We start from the raw sequence: 16850 nt of genomic DNA on the forward strand, positions 1-16850 counted from the left end.
GTCTCTTTTATTCTTCCTATGTTCTTTCCAATGTTTTCTGGATATCTCATCATTCTCCTTTTCCTACATAGTTTCCCATTTATATGCAGACAGTTAACAAACATGCATTTCACAGAATCACAAGAAAACAGTGGATCTGGCAAGGAGGCTCCTTGCATCTCAGAAGGGCATTACTGTGAAGTTTTCCAGTGTCTGGGAACACAGTGTTGGTAACAGTAGAAAACTATGGTCTGGGGAAGAAGCTGATGTGCTTGATTTGCATCAGCATCTAGCTGCCAGGATTAAAAAGAATCTCTTTGGAGATTTTGCTTTCATTCAACCCAAGCAGGTTGCCTACCAGTTCCCAGGTGAAAATTGAATTCTCTGAGGCTGGTTTAATGATTTAAGCCTTTTATCTGTATCTCTAGGAGTGAAAATTCTTAATTTCCTGGACAATGATCTTATGTTAATGAAAACCAAGGTGAAGGGTAAATAGAGAATATTAGTATGTTCTTAGATTAGGGTAGATTACACCTTCCTTTGTCTGCTGTTATTCCAGACATACTGTGTCTGTGCTCAATGACACCTGCTTGTGTTGCAGGGAGGTCATTTGGTCGTTCTGGCTGCTTAGCCCCAAAATAATCACACAGAAACTATATTATTATTTAAATCACTGCCTGGCCCATTAGCTCTAGCTTTTTATTGGCTGACACTTACATCTTAATTCAACCCTTTTCTAGTATTCTGCGTTTCACCATGTGACTGTGGTTTTCTGGGTAAATTTTCATCTGACTCCAGAGCTACATGTCTTATCTCTCCCCTGCCTCCTTTCTCCAAACATTCAGTTTAGTTTTCCTCACCTATCTAGGTTCTGACCTATCAACAGGCCAAGGCAGTTTCTTTATTTAACAATGGTATTCACAGGATACAGAGGGGAATTCCACATCACCTCCCCTTTTCTGTTTAAATGAAAAGGAAGGTTTGAACTTTAACATAGTAAAATTACATATAACAAAACAGGCATTAAGAAAGAATTATAATTACAATATTTATATCTACTTTATCTTTTGTCATATCTAAGGAAAACTATAATTATGAATTATTCAAATCCATCAGAGACTCCAGAGGGTATAATATTATCTAAGTTAACCAGGAGTACATTGTGCAAAACTCTAGAAATAACAGAGACATCTCTCTGTCTAGATAGTCACCCAAAATTCTCCTGTACTGTTGGGGCATCCATATTCAGTCTACAGGCCAATAGTATCTGGCAGACTTTTCCGTGAAGCAGGAAATTTCAAAGATAGTTCAACTATATTGGCAGTTTGTCACTGACATTTTTCTGAGTCCTGCAGAATGTCCAGCAGACTCTTTCATGAAGCAGGAACCCCAAAGGATCGTCTCATCCTTAAGCAAATTCAGCAGTCATTTTTCTGTGGGTCCTGCATGTCCGATTTATACAGCATACCATCAAACAGTCCAGTTAAGAGCAGTTTCTTTCCTAAATGACTAGCAAACTCAATAAAGAGCCTCTTCAATGCCCATCTTCCTTTTGAAGTAATTGGTGCTGCCAGGAGCAAATGTGTCTTATGGTGTCTTTCTGTACTTAGCTCCTTCATAGTCAAAGAATTCAAAGAAAATACAATAATATACATAATTCAGACTTTCTGTGAATATTCAATCTTTATATGGCTTATTTGTTTGAACACTATTACTCCTTTAATCTAGGTCTGTATTCTGTCTCTTTAAATATTTTACCATTTAAGTGCCATTTACTTCTTTTTATAACTGTCTATAATCTTTTTTCTCTCTTTCCCAGGCCTATGTACATTTATCCAGCACTGTGATCCATTCAGAGGTCTTTTATATCTGAATCTGTCTGATTGTGTATCTGTAATTCTTTACTGCCCAGGAGCACTTCTTAAAATTCTTAGCACTTATTAAAACTGAAGCTGTGGCATTACTAGGTTATGTACAGCCTTCCGGCATGCTCTGCCCAGTCCAACATGGCAAAGGAGGTCCATTCACTGCCTCTGAGACACTCATACTGCCCCAGTTCCAACTATGCAGCAGATCTAAGTTGAGCCATTATGCAGTTTGTAACATGCTGTTTACAAACCCCATTTAAATGCTCGATAGCCAGACCTCATCAGAGTTTGCACTAGAAGCACAGTCCCAGGAAGCCTCAGTCCTATCAAAATGGCACAACTTCTTTTCTGCTACTGCTCAATCAGAAAAACCTCTCTTAAAGGAGCCATGCCTTTGCTTGCTTCTTGCAAACAGAGTCCACCCAAAACATTGTCACTATCAAACCACGCTTAACTCTATTCTTTTGTGTCTAGGATTACATTTTAAGCTTTCTCAATTTTATATGTATTTTAGTTGGGTGCCAATTTGTTGCAGGGAGGTTGCTTGGTCATTTGAGCTTCTCAGCCCCAAAATAATCACACCGAAGCTCTCTTATTTAAATCACTGCTTGGCCCATTAGCTCTAGCTTCTTATTGGCTAACTCTTACATCGTAATGTAATTCATTTCTACTAATCTGTGTATCACCATGAGGCTACGACTTACTGGGTAAAGTTCCATGTGGCTCTGGAGCTACATGTCTTCTCTTTTTGCTGCCTCCTTTCTCCCAGCATTCAGTTTAGTTTTCCCCACCTACCTAAATTCTGCCTTATCAACAGGTCATGACAGTCTCTTTATTCACCAATGGTATTCACAGCTTACAGAGAGGAATACCATGTCATCTTTGGGTCTCCTTTCTTATCAATGAGTCCTGTCTATAAAGACAGTTGTGGAGGACTAGTTTTATGTAGATTTAAAGAGAACGACAAATGTTTGATTGAGTTATTGTTTATACAACAGGCTTCATTAGTGTATAGAAAATATCTGGATGCCTGTACAGGAAAAGTCAGGTTTATATACTGCTGCAATAATGTAGAAAGAAAAACCATCATGATTTCACAAAATTCTACAGAATTGACAGTAACTTATGCAAAAGACAAGTGCTCCCAAAGCTCTGCAAAACAGGTCCTCCACAAGATCATATTCCAGTGGATTTATCTAATAGATCTTTCAACTGCACATTAGCTGTATAACACTGTGGGCTCACCAAAAAGAGATTATAGTTCATCAAGCAGCTTGTCAATTTAATCTAAACTAACCTATAACACTAACAAGTGCTTTTGATATAATCAGATAAAACTGCCAAAATAGAATCGTCCCGAAATTCTGGGAGATTTAAAACTAGTTTTGTTTTACATTGGATTGGATTTTATTATATATATATATATATATATATATTGATACAAGTTTGAGAATTTGAAAGAACATATTATACATACATTTCCATTCTTGTTCAAGGTATTGTACTTATACAACTCATTTAACAATGTAATGCAAATTTCTCATCCTTGAAAATTATTATTACCAACTATTATGAATAATATGGAAATGCAGGTTACTAGTTAATCACCTATTATGATTGAACTTGTAGTCATATTAGGTATATTTTCAAGATCAAACAAACATATATTTTAGATAAGTGATCTTCAAACACTTCAGAGATCTACAGAATATGAAATTTAAGATGTTTTAATAGCATAGGTTCTCCCTTTCTTATGATAATGAGATATATCTTCTCCTAACAGCACCAATCTACTTCAGAGAAGATAATGGGTATTGAAAATTTCCACATGGAATTTACTTTTTTGTGGCAAAATTTTCCCACTTGGGATGAAAATAACCTTGCCTTGACTGCTGACAGAATGCTGTTCTAATTGGACAAGCAGGACACAAAAGAGAGTGACTACCAAGCAATGTCAAGACAAGGAAATACAGGCCTTTAGAATATCCTGCTTCACAAAAAACATCTTTCAAATATGCTAGGCCTGTAGACCAGATGCCCAAATATTGTAGAGGAACTGTGGATGACTCTCCTGACTTTCAGCTGTTTCTGTCATTTCTTATATTTTATGGAAGTCACCTGCTCACACTTCCTGCTAACTCTATTAATATTGCTTCCTTCTTGAGTCTCTGAGGGATTTAAGACTAGATGGTTATATTTTTCCTTCTTTACTAGATGAAACAAGCAAGTTATGATAGAAAGTAAATTATGTTCAATACTTTGGACTCACAAAGATAGGATTGCTTTGGAGTATTTTCTATGAATTTGATAAATTCAAACAGACTACAGTGTTGTATTTATTGCCTATATATGTTTTATATTGTTATTGTACATATTGTATATAGTTTTCTGATATTAGTTATAGGTTTCTTTTTTATTTTAGACAAAAATGAAAAATGATGTACTATTTTATTTGTATTTTAATTAATAAATCTTGCCTGAAGACCAAAATGCAAAAAGGCTACACTAGTCAACCATACAGGCCAGGAAGTGGTGTCACTCACATATAATTCCAACAGATACAGTAGTTAGCCATCTAAGTTGAGCAGTGGTAGTGCATGCCTTTACTACAAGAACTACAGAGGAATATAATATGGGAGGAAATAGGTTTCAGCTAAGTTTCATTATGAGGATTTATGGAGGTATGATCACCATTTTGGTCTGAGGTAGAGGTAAGAGCCAATGGCTGGCTGTTTTGCTTCTTTGATCTTCAACTTGATCCCCAATATCTGTTTCTGGGTTTTTTTTGAAACCCTGCAACTTCCTAGTACTGGGGCAAAAAAACATTGCTCCTATTGTTACCTCCACCATGAGGCTAAGTTTTAAAAATATAGTTCTCAGAAAAGCTGATGGGAGACACCAGCCACCAATGCCATATGCCAATGATGCATTAAGCTGAGTCATGCCACCAACTAACATAGCAGTGTAACATTCATCTCATGGCATCAAAGAACAGTACAGAGAGTAAAAGATACATCCAGACAGAAAAAAAATCTTCTCAACAGGTTACAATGTGTTTAAAAATATGCATAGCTTGGGACAGAAGTGAGAAAGGATATATATACAACTATAGAATAAAAAAGTTTAAAAATGAAAGTAAAGTCTTTTGATAGCAAATATAAAAAGCCCTGTGAAGATATAAGACACATGAAAAGCCTAGAATCTGTATGTGTTGCTAACTTTAGAATTTCTGATTGTTATTAAAGGGCCGTTTTTGGCTTGAGGGCCTGCAAGAGACCCCTCAAAAAGTTTCCCAATGGTATAGGGATGCCTTGTCTGTCTGTTGTTGATCTGCATTCATTGGGCCAATGTTGTCCTTTACCACACTTCCTACATATACCTGAAGGCTGAGGTTTCCTATTCCTGCCATTCCCAGCTGAGGTGTTATTCCTAGAAATTCCTTGCCTGCAATACCTTTTCAGGTATCCTAATTTACCACAATTAAAACATTTGGCAGGTGGATGTCCCCTCATCGCTTTGGAAATCACTTCTACCCAAGATTCATCATCGTATTTAAAGTTCTGAAAATTCATGGTATCTTGGATCCATTCATCCATAGATGTTGATCTATACCATAAAGACACAATTATCTTTTTGCAGTCTAAGTTTGCATTTTCAAAAGCTAACAATTCAAGAATTAGTCATCTAGCTTCTGGGTCTGTTACTCCTATGTGCAGAGCCTTAATTAATCTTTGCAAAAAGTCAGTATAGGGTTCTCCTGTACCTGGCTAGCCCTGGTATGTGACTCAATCCTTCTACCTAGTTCTTGTATTCTATCCCAAGCATTCAAGGCTGCTTTGTGGCATAGGGACAATACTTCTTCATCATAAAGAGCTTGGACCTGTGAATCAGTGTATGTTCCTACTCCAAGAATTTGATCCTGTGAAACCTCCACACTTTTTGTTCTTCCTTGCTGTTCCATATGTTTGGATTATTCTCTGAAATGAACTTCAAACATCAAGGAAGGTCCATCTTCCAACACCATGGATGCTAACTGTGAGAAATAATGGGGCATAGCCCTGACATTAGAAGCCCAAGTCCTTATCATTTCCTTAACAAATATAGAGTACAAGCCATAAATAAAGATGGTGTGCATAATTTCATTTAGACCATTCAGTCCTATTGGCATACATCTACCTTCTTCGGCTCCTTTTGAGCCTTTAGAAGTTGATGCCTTGTCAAAATAATTGACAGACTATGTAGCTAAAACCCTGGGTAAACCAGTTCTGACAGCTGGTGGTGACACTGTATCCTGCCCTTGTGTCTTCTCACCCTGTTCATCAATTCCAATAATTTCCTCAATCATTTCAAATCTCTTAATCATTGTCTCACATAAGGCCTGAATCTCCTGACCTGCAAAAGTTTCTAGTGATTTCCCTATGGTATTAATTTTCTGGTCTCCATTCTGCACCTGTGATTCCAATATCTTAATGTTTCCTTTCAAAGATAACATCTTCTCCTTGGACTGCCCCCAGATATCATGTAAGTTGCCATCCTGGAGGTATATTCTATCTTTTACCTTATTAAAACTCTGTGATAACTTCTTAAAGTCAAATCCAACAGCCTGGACTCTTTCAGGTAAGTTCCTAGTACCCTTAGATATGGAGTCAATTTTGCTTATCATGGTATTAATCCTATCAATTAGTGCCATATACTCCCATAATGATATAATATGGAGAAGAAAACTGAAACCTAATAACCAGTAAATTATGACCTCATGTAAAATAGAGCCCTCGTGTGATTTCAGCAAAAACCTTGGATAGAGTCCCATTAAAAACGTAACCTGCCATTTTATCTGTTAATCAACAGGTGGCGCTGTTTCTGAGTCGTGACGGGAATTAATGGAACTGTGTCAGGATAGATCCTGTGGTGCTCGAGACGTTAGATGTACACAGAGGAAGAAAACACAGAGTCTAGGTACAAAGAACAAAAATCCAGGGAACTTCCAGCAGCTGATAAACAGCACCACTCACCCAAGGCGCCTGCCCTGCTCCAACCCGATACAGGTGGTCATGACACAGCCACTGTGAGAATGGCTGACTGCCCACCCAGTTTCCCTATGCTTTTCCGCTGGGAAAAATGGTCATGGTGCAAACGCAAACGCTTTGGTCGGAATTTCAAACAGCGCTTCTGTGTGGTGTGGCAAGGCTTGTGCTCTGACTCGCACTGCCCAAGAACTGTGCTTAGAAAAGCAACTGCTCAGGAAAGATCAAACCAGGCAGGCAGAGACTGTCTGGGCCCATGGATCCTGGGAGGTGTGGAGTTTTTAGCTGCTGATTCCATGCACTGAGGAGGACCGCAGCAGAGGGAGGGCTCATGCCAAGCTGAGCTGGTGGCAAGCATCTGAGCTGGGGGGTGGGGGGGATGAAGGGATGTGGGGAGTGGTTCTCAAACCAATCGTTGGTCGCCAGATAAAGATAAGAACAAACCCACACCAGTTTGGAATTATTATTAAAAGTTTATTTATTTGACAGGAAAAAAACTACAGAAAAAACTACAGGAAAAAACACCATCCTACACTACCAGGATAGGAGTCTAGTAACTGGAATGAGAGTCCAGAGCAAAAGAGCAAGAGGAGGACTGTGGCTGCTTTTTAAGAGAAAGAGACCATTCCCCAGTGGGCTGGTATCTCAAAGGCTATTGGCTGAAGGAACGGAAGGAGCTCCTGCAGCATAGAGAATGATGTACACATTCCCAAGAGATGGGGTGTAGGTTGTTTGGGGGTAATCCAATGAATTATAGATTATTGTCATTTTTTAGAGTGGGGTTGGTCACAAGGTGTTATTGGTCATAGTAAAACAAAGCCAAACTAAAAAATTCAAGATGGGACATAAAATGTTCTTAGTAAAACAAAGCTAAACAAAAGAATTCAAAGATCTCTTTCTAAAGGGAAAAAGGAGATGTGATATAGAAATTATGAGATCAAAGGGTAGAATATTGAATCTACTTTAATCCATAAAACAACAATTAATCTCAAATATTTTATATTAGTATGGATTTTTGTTTGTCAATACAATTTAAAGTTAATTTTGTTATACTGTATGTATTTTTCTACTCCTAATTAAGGTATTGTATTTGTGCAGTTTTTTTAAAAATGCAATATATATCTAAGAAATGCAGACTAATAGTCATCTACAATAGTCAACATAGTAGAGATGTTAGGTTTGTTTTGTAGGCCATACACAGATATATTTAGATAGATAGACATCCTTTAGACACTACAAAGCCTAACAGAATATGACATATAATATGTTTAATAGTCTAACACTTTTTTATGACAGTGAGACACATCTGCTTCTTATAGCACCAATTTAATTCAAAAGAGGATAATGGGCATCAAAGAACCTCTCTGTAAAAAGTTTTCTTTATGAAAAAGTTAGTCATTTGATCAAAGAATCTGTCCTTGTGGTAGTTTCTGACAATATATTGTCCAAATTGGACAAACAAGATGTAAAAATAGTGAGTGCCAAACTTTGCCAGGATGAGATATGAGAGTCCTTCAAAATTCCCTGCTACTCAGAATATCTGTCAGATAATACCACGCTTGTAGACCAAAGCTGAATGCCCAAGTTACAAAAGAATTTTGGGTCAATGTCCATGCAGCTAGCTGTCTTTGTCCTTAGGTGTCCTTATTCCCTTCTGGGACCTTTGAAGGAGTAAAAAACTAAATAATTTAACTTATGCTTTTTCTTAGTAATGATAAAAATTACATTAAGTATAAATCTTTAGATTTACAAATAAAAGATAGGTAATAGAGCATTTTCTCTAATTTTTCCAAATATAAATGAACTGAATATTATAAATGTAATTCTAACTTGATAACTGTTATTTATTAAGTAAGGATAATATAATATATAGCTTTTATGTTAAAGTTAAAACAATTTTTAATTAGACAAAAAAGGAGAAATGCTATAGTATAATCTTTTTGTACACTGTGAAGATGTGTTTTACCAAAATGCCTTCTGATTTGTTTAATAAAAGATATGACTGGGTGGTATCTAGGCAGGAGGTATAGATGGCACTGTTAGACACAGAGGATGCTGGGAAGAGAGGAAAGAGTGTAGGAACTTCCGAGAGACATGGAGAGAGAAGCAAAAGGAATGCTGTGTTGAAAGAAGGTACTCCATGGGGCAGAGTGTAAATAAGAAATATGGGTTAATTTAAATGTAAAGGACAACTATAAACAGGCCTGAACTAGAAACCAAGCATTTATAATAACAAGTCTCTGAGGGGTTATTTGGGATGTAGGACTCTCAGCTCCATGTTTATCTCTGTGTCTCCATGCTGTCCATTGTAACGATAATAGACTGATCCTCTGGAAATGCAAGCAAGCCCCTTCAATGAAATGTTTTCCTTATAATAGTTGCTATGGTTGTGATGTCTTTTCACGGTACTAGAAATCTAACCAAGACAGAAGTTGGTACCACGGGCTGGGGCATTGCTGTCATAAGCTTGACATGTGTTTGTTTGAATAACTTTTGTATTTTGACTTTGGAAAGCTGTGGAATGTTTTAAGCACTGCTTAATAGAAGAATATTGGACAATGGTGCTAATAATCATTTGAAATGTTGTGAGCAGGCTCAAGAGGTTTCAGATAAGACGTTTAGTATGTTGCCTAGAAATTGGTCCTGTAATATTTTGGTGAAGGAGATGGCTCCCTTTTGCCCTTGTTTGAAGAGTCTGCCTGAGTCTATAGTGAATATTTTTTGGATTAATTCTACTGCCAGAAGAAATCTCAAAACATACTAGTATATACTCTGTCATGTAAATATTAGTGGAAAATCTAATGAAGATTTATAATTAGCAAGCTGAGCAAGAGAAAAATATTTGAGGACAAGAAGAACATAAGAAAAATTAATGGATCTAAGTTCTTTGTTCAAGGAGATAAATATTTTAAAAAGGAATAAATGGAGTGGTGACCTCTGGTGCAAGATTCTACCTAGTTAAATTTCCAGTTTGAGAAAAGGTACTAAAGCAAACATTAGAGCTGGGTGTGGTGGGGCACACCTTTAATCCCAGCACTGGGAAGTCAGGAGATGACAGATCTCTGAGTTTAAAGCTGGCATGGTAACCTGGTATACAAAGCAAGTTTCAGAACAGTCATACTTAAGCAGTGAGAAACAGAAAGCTGGTGAAAATTTCATTAAAGGAGGTGGCCATGTTCCAGCACTAGTAAGCAGCAGAACTTGACAGATTCAGTCACATGGTTCTGACTTTAAGGATAAGGATAGAAGAAATGAGCTATAGAATAAAGCTACTGAGGCTCAACTTATTTCATGGGTATTCCTGGACTGAGGCAGTATAGAGAGAAAATTGTGTGAAGCTGTGAAGTTGAAATCTGATTTGCCTTGGAGAACATAAGATGATTGAGACGCCAAAGTTGTGTTATACCTGCCAAGGAGAGCTGCTAACAGAGAGTAAACCCAGCCCAAGAGAAAGTAATACATTGCAGTCAAACCTGAACAGAGATGGAGATCTGAAGAGCATTTTGACATCAGACATGGAGATGCAAAGTTTGGAGCTTTTCCAGATGGTTTTCAATCTTGCTTTCATCCAGTATTTCCTCATTGTGCTTTTTTCATTAAATTCAGGAATGGTCGTGTATATCCTGTACCATTATATGTTGGAAATCTGATTTGATTTTAATGGGAGTTACAGTTAAGAGATTGCATGAATATCAGGAGAGACTTTAAACTTTGAATTTATATTGTGATATATTACAGGGAGCTCTGAAATTGCTCTAAATGTATTTTGCATTATAACATGGCTATATAACTTTTGGGAACAGGGAGTATGATGTAGTAGTTTGAAAGAAAATAGCCCCTAAAGGAAGTAGCACTATTTGGAGGTATGGCCTTTTTGGAGGAAGAATGTCACTGTGGGGTAAGGCTTTGAGATCTCTTTTGTTCAAGCTTCCCTCAGTGTGACAGTCAACTTCTTCTTGCCTGTGAGTCAAGATATAGGACTCTCAGCTCCAGCATTATGTGAATGGAAACAACCTAAAAGTCCTTCAACTGATAAATGGATCATAGAAATGCCTAACATATATGCAGGGAATCTCCAGTCAGCCCATTGCAGACCATGACCCTCAGAAAACCCACCAAAGGTCAGTTCCTCCCTAGAAGATGATCAAGGACACAGTTACAGGATATTTAAGAACCAAAACCAACTAACAAACACACAAATAATCAGCAAGAAAAGCACACTCTTTTGAGTTTTTGGTTAGGCTTATCTTACAACATTCAAAATATTATAAACTAGTGCTATTGATTGTCCTTGATTGTCCCCAAAAGGAAAAAGATTAGTTCATATTGGTGAAGATACAATGTACTTTGTCATTGACTTAAAGAACCCTGAGCTAGAGCTGCCCTGAAAGCCTCCTCTTTGAGAATTAGCATTCATGGTATCAAAAATCACCTTGTCGGTCTCAAAGAAGAGAATCAACCAACAGTCCTTGCCCGGCTATGATACCTAAAAGAAAGCAAAAAAATTAATCTTTTATCTTCCTTGCTTAATAACTTGATTTCATATTGATACGGATTGAATAGGATACTAGCATAAATAAATTGAATGGTATTTTATTATTTAATAACTGTAAAATGATTAACTTAGAGTATTAATGTGTAAACAAGATTAAACATTGTTTATTTTGTTCCTCCTTCTATGACCTTTGAAATTTACCAAACTAGCTGCTGGTAATACACTGAAATTCAAAGTCATGAACAGTACTGTTAATGACAAGACTCCCAGAAACCCCACTACTGGAGACCTCTAAGATTTAAAAAATGAGGTGGTCTAGAGTATTGCTCTTAGGCAATGTTCTAATTCTAGGACTCTATACTGCCAAAGGAGAAGAAGGTAAGTGGAAAAAAAATTGTTTCCTGTAGTTCCTAGTCAAATGTGTTTATCTTCTGTATGTACATGAGAATATTTTTAATTCATTTTAATTTTTAATAAAATGTTGCAAACTGAAAATAAACTATAAAAATGTTTTAATGAAGACAGAAAACATTTTGAATGATAAAATACAACCTATCTATGGAAATACCTTCTGATAATCAGTAAGAGAAAAATTGAGTAAAGGGGATTTTCCCTCTTTTTTAAACTACAAAATTGTATATAGCCTCTAAATATAATTTTGAGAGAAAATTCATTTTAAAAATGTGTAAATTTTAAACATAGTAAGATTAATTTTCAAAATGAACTTCTAATTAAATTAAACAAAACCACTGGCCAGGGCAAAGCTCCTGACAGACTTTAAACACCTCTGAGACTGGGCAAGATTGATTTCATCTTCACAGATTTCATAACTTTTAACTTCCTAGTCATTAAAATGACTAACTTTTTCCAGTTCAAGTAAATCATCATTCATCAAATGTAAATATTTTTAATGAGACAATGAGGACTACTGTTACTTTTGTAATAAACCACTAACGTGCCAACAAAGTGCTCATTTCTGATCTCTCCAATGTATATAGAAAGTAGGAGAGTATAATATATCTGTATTAACATTGTGTCTAAAAAGGAATTATCAGCTTTCCCTTGATGCTTCATGAAGTCACCACATAAAGTCACTAAACCCACAGAATCACGAAAAATGATTTAAACAAGGTATAGGATTGTGGAATTTAGTCATTGTGCTTGATCCTGTTTTCAGGAAGTCTTTATTTACTATTTGTGGTCAAATTTTGTAACATTATTTCAGAGATTTAAACTTATTTTGTTGTGTTATGACTTTTTGTTGTAATCATGGGTAAGCATTCCTTTAAAAATAAAAATCCATCCTGCCAAATGACATAAATTTTTTTTCAAATTTTTGTACTTTTATAATTTTTGAGATTATAAAACAATTATATTTATTCTGTTCTTTTCTCCTTTCAAACCATCCCATATTTCCCTCTTTGTTCTCTGAGTCATAGTCTCTTTTTTCATTAATTGTTTCTTCATACGTGTATGTATATTTATTCTTATATATACGTATGTACATGTGTATATATTTTTACAGACATATATTATGTAACATACATATATAACTATATAATATGCATATGCATATATTTTATATACATCTGCTCAGTCTATTCAATTTGACCATAAATACTGTATATCTGGTATTCAGTAGAGTCTGGATAATGACTTACTATATGTAGTCCCACTTTTCCTTTTGAATTGAGTTTACACCATGTACAGGAAGAAAAGTGAAAGAATAAATAGCAAATACGGGGTACATAAAAAGATGACCGACGGACACACAGACAGAAAAGCACTATTGCAGGCTCCAGATGTCCAGCATTAATCATCTAAGGTAGCAGTAGCTAGTTTATGGCACTTATCTGGACTTCACCCCTGAGCGTCCCCTTGGAAGTGACTGGTAAGTAATAGAACAAACAACAACAAATGGAGACCATATGAACAAATGAGATGCTCATAATTTCCAGCAGAAAATAACTAAAATGATTAAAATAGTAAGCTGAAATTTCCAAATGTTCACCATTCCCCCCTCATGATAAACTTGCTTTGGCCAGTCTCACAGCTTTTCTCTGTTTCCCTGGGAATTCAAATGGGGAACTCTTGCTGGCTGCCTCAGACATGATTCCTCAATTTCTGATGGATATCTCCAAGAAAATTTGATGTTATTTTTATGATATTCTTATTCATTGCTTAAAAGCTTTGTGCAATAGGATATTTCTTTGTCCTTTGGCATTTTCTGCAGCCAATTTGATGAAGATTTGTTATCAGTCTTCTCACCTGTCTGTCTATATGTCTATCGGTCTATCATCCATTTATCTATTCTTTAAATGTATTATTTTTCTTTTTATGAAAAAGAAATTCTTTTCCCATGCAATAGATCTTGGTTACATTTTTCCTCTGCCTCTACTACTCCAAGTTCCTCCCCAGTTCCCGCCCTACCAAATTCACTCCCTTTTTGTCTATCATTAGAAAAAGAGCAGGATTCTAAAAGATAATAACACAACAAAATATAACCAAATAAATATAATACAGTAAAACAAAAGTATTGCACTGACTTTGGACAAGGCAAGGCAACAGAGGAATAAGAGCCCCAGAGAGGACCTGTGTTTCATGTTTCAGATTACATATGAGATTTTTTAAAATTTTATTAATTTTTATTGTACTCTATATTTTTCTCTGCTTCATTCCTTGTTTCTCCACTTCCCTTCAACCCTCTCCCAAGGTCCCCATGCTCATTCTCCAAATTTACTCAGAAGAACTTGTCTTTTTCTACTTCCCATGTAGATTAGATCTATGTATGTCTCTTTTAGGGTTCTCATTGCTCTTTAAGTTCTCTGCGATTGTGATTTGTAGGCTGGTTTTCTTTGCTTTATGTTTAAAAACTACTTATGAGTGAGTCCATATGATAATTGTCTTTCTGGGTCTGGGTTACCTCACTCAAAATTATGTTTTCTAGCTCCATCCATTTGCCTGTAAATTTCAAGATGTCATTATTATTTTCTGCTATGAAGTCCTTCATTGTATAATTGTACCACATTTTCCTTATCTATTCTTCAGTTGAGAGGCGTTTAGGTAGTTTCCAGGCTCTGGCTGAGACAAAAAAAATGCTGCTATGAACATAGTTGAGCACATGTGCTTGTGGCAAGATGGAGCATCTTTTAAGTATATACCCAAAAGTGGTATTACTGAACCTTGAGGAAGGTTGTTTCCTAATTTTCTGAGAAACCCCTACTCAGACATCCAAAGGGACTGTACCAGCTTGCCCTCCCACCAGCAATATAGGAGTGTTCCATTTACTCCATAACCTCTCCAGCATAAGTTGTCACCAGTGTTTTTGATCTTGGCCATTCTTACAGGTCCAAGATTTGGAATCTCAGAGTTGTTTTGATTTGCATTTCTCTAATGACTAAGGATGTTGAGAAATTTTTTAAATGTCTTTAAGCCATTTTAGATTCCTCTATTGAGAGTTCTCTGTTTAGGTCTGTATTCCATTTTTTACTGGATTATTTGTTTTTTTGTTTTAGTTTTAGGTTTTTTTTTTTGATAACCAATTTCTTGAGTTCTTTTTATATTTCAGAGATAAGCCCTCTACCTGATGTGTGGTTATTAAAGATCTTTTCCCATTCTGTAGACTGTCATTTTGTTTTATTGGCCATGTCCTTTGCTTTATAGAAATTTTCAGTTTCAAGAGGTCCCATTTATTAATTGTTTCTATCAGTGTCTGTGCTAATGGGGTTGTATTAAGGAAGTGGTCTCCTGTGCCAATGCATTCAAGTGTACTTACTTCCAACTTTCTTTTCTATGATGTTCAGTGTGGCTGGCTTTATGTTGAGGTCTTTGATCCTACTACAGAGCTACAGTACTGAAAACAGCCTGGTATTGGCATAAAAACAGACAGGAGTATCAATGGAACTAAATTAGAGGCCCAGATATTAACCCACAACCTGGGAACACCTGAATTTTGACAAAGAAGTAAAAAAATCAAATGGAAAAAATAAAGTGTATTTCACAAATGCTGCTGGCATTACTGGATACCAACATGGAGAAGAGTGGAAATAGATCTATATCTATAACCATGCACAAAACTCAAGTCCAAATATATCTCAGAGTAACTCTAACCAAAAAAGTGGAAGACTTGTATGACAAGAATATTAAATCTTTGAAGAAAGAAATTGAAGAAGACACCAGAAAGTGGAAAGATCTCCTATGCTCTTAGGTAGATAGAACTAACATAGTAAAAATGGCAGCCTTACCAAAAGCAATATACAGATTCAACGCAACTCCCAACACAATTCTTCACACCTCAAAAGAATGGTATTAAATTTCATATGGAAAAGTAAAAAACCCAGGATAGCCAAAACAATCCTGTACTAAAAGAACTTCTGGAGGAATCACAATCTCTGGATTCATATAAGATTTATTCAGTTGACTGGGGGGCACTGATCTACCAGTATAACAGCATACCATTAGGAATCATTTTATTACTCTATTTAGGAACTGTATATTTGATTTTAACTTTTGTCTCTGGGCTATCTAGTCTCTGGCTCTTGTCATCCAGAAGTGTTGATATGAGTTCCATCTCAGTCTTTATAAAAAAAATCAGACATTGTTTGGTGACTCCTAAAAGTGGCATGCCACTATTTCCATGGCATATTTGGCAGGCAGGACAGTATTGTATATCAAGGGTTTTGTGGTTGGGATGGTGTATATGTTTTTCTTTTGATATCCTGGGGAGTAATTTCCTCTAACAGAGTCAATAAGACATAAGGATGAAGGTTTTATGTAGGCACTAGCTTGTCATCTCCATGATCAGTGAGTGGTATGGGTGCTACCTTCACCAACGGTACCTTTTCATCAGTTTGGGAAGAGGAACCTATTGCCTTAACAGCTTGGGTCATTAGGGACTTTCCATGGGACCCACTAGTACAATAACTCAATTGGATGTAAACTAATCCCAAACTGAAGCTTCACTGGGTGACAAGAAATGGGACTCCACCCACACAATTTAGGAACTTCATCAGGATCACACACATATCTTTTAGGAAGATTGCAGTACAGTAAATATCCATATCACCCTTTAAATGCCCCTCAATTTTAGCTGTCTCTCCTTGCATTCCACTCCCTTCCCACCTGATCCTCCAGTTCCAGCTGACCCTGCCCCCAATTTCACCCATAAAATCTATTCTATTTCCCCTTATAAGGAAATCCATGTGTTCTACCATAATCTTTTTCGCTATACTGAATCTATATGGATCTACATATTATATCGTGATTATTATTTATTTAATGACTAATACCAGCATATTAGTGAATAAATACCATATTTATCTTTCTGGTCTATGAAAAAATGTGTTGGAATTTTGATGGGGATTGCATAGAAACTATAGATTCCTTTTGGTAGGTTATTAATCCTACTGATCCATAGCATGGTAATCTTTCCATGTTTGATTTTTTCTTCAATTTCTTTCTTCAAAGACTTGAAGATTTATCATA

At 36.2% G+C, this 16850-nt stretch overlaps 1 protein-coding gene across 2 annotated transcripts in view; it reads left to right on the forward strand.

The window, feature by feature from the left end:
• The first annotated feature begins 11579 nt into the window (after positions 1–11579).
• LOC125398248 (complement factor H-like) overlaps positions 11580–16850 on the forward strand; it is a 49408-nt gene continuing 44137 nt past the window's right edge. The window contains exon 1 of one of the 2 annotated variants that reach the window (XM_087906452.1): positions 11580–11744. In XM_087906452.1, coding sequence (XP_087762578.1) covers positions 11672–11744 — 73 coding nt within the window. In that variant the 5' untranslated portion in view covers positions 11580–11671. The remainder of the gene's footprint in view (positions 11745–16850) is intronic. The other variant, XM_087906451.1, reaches the window with a different exon arrangement.

The sequence above is a fragment of the Myodes glareolus genome, chromosome 5 (assembly GCF_982192425.1).
Source record: "Myodes glareolus chromosome 5, mMyoGla1.1, whole genome shotgun sequence".
NCBI lineage: Eukaryota > Metazoa > Chordata > Mammalia > Rodentia > Cricetidae > Myodes > Myodes glareolus.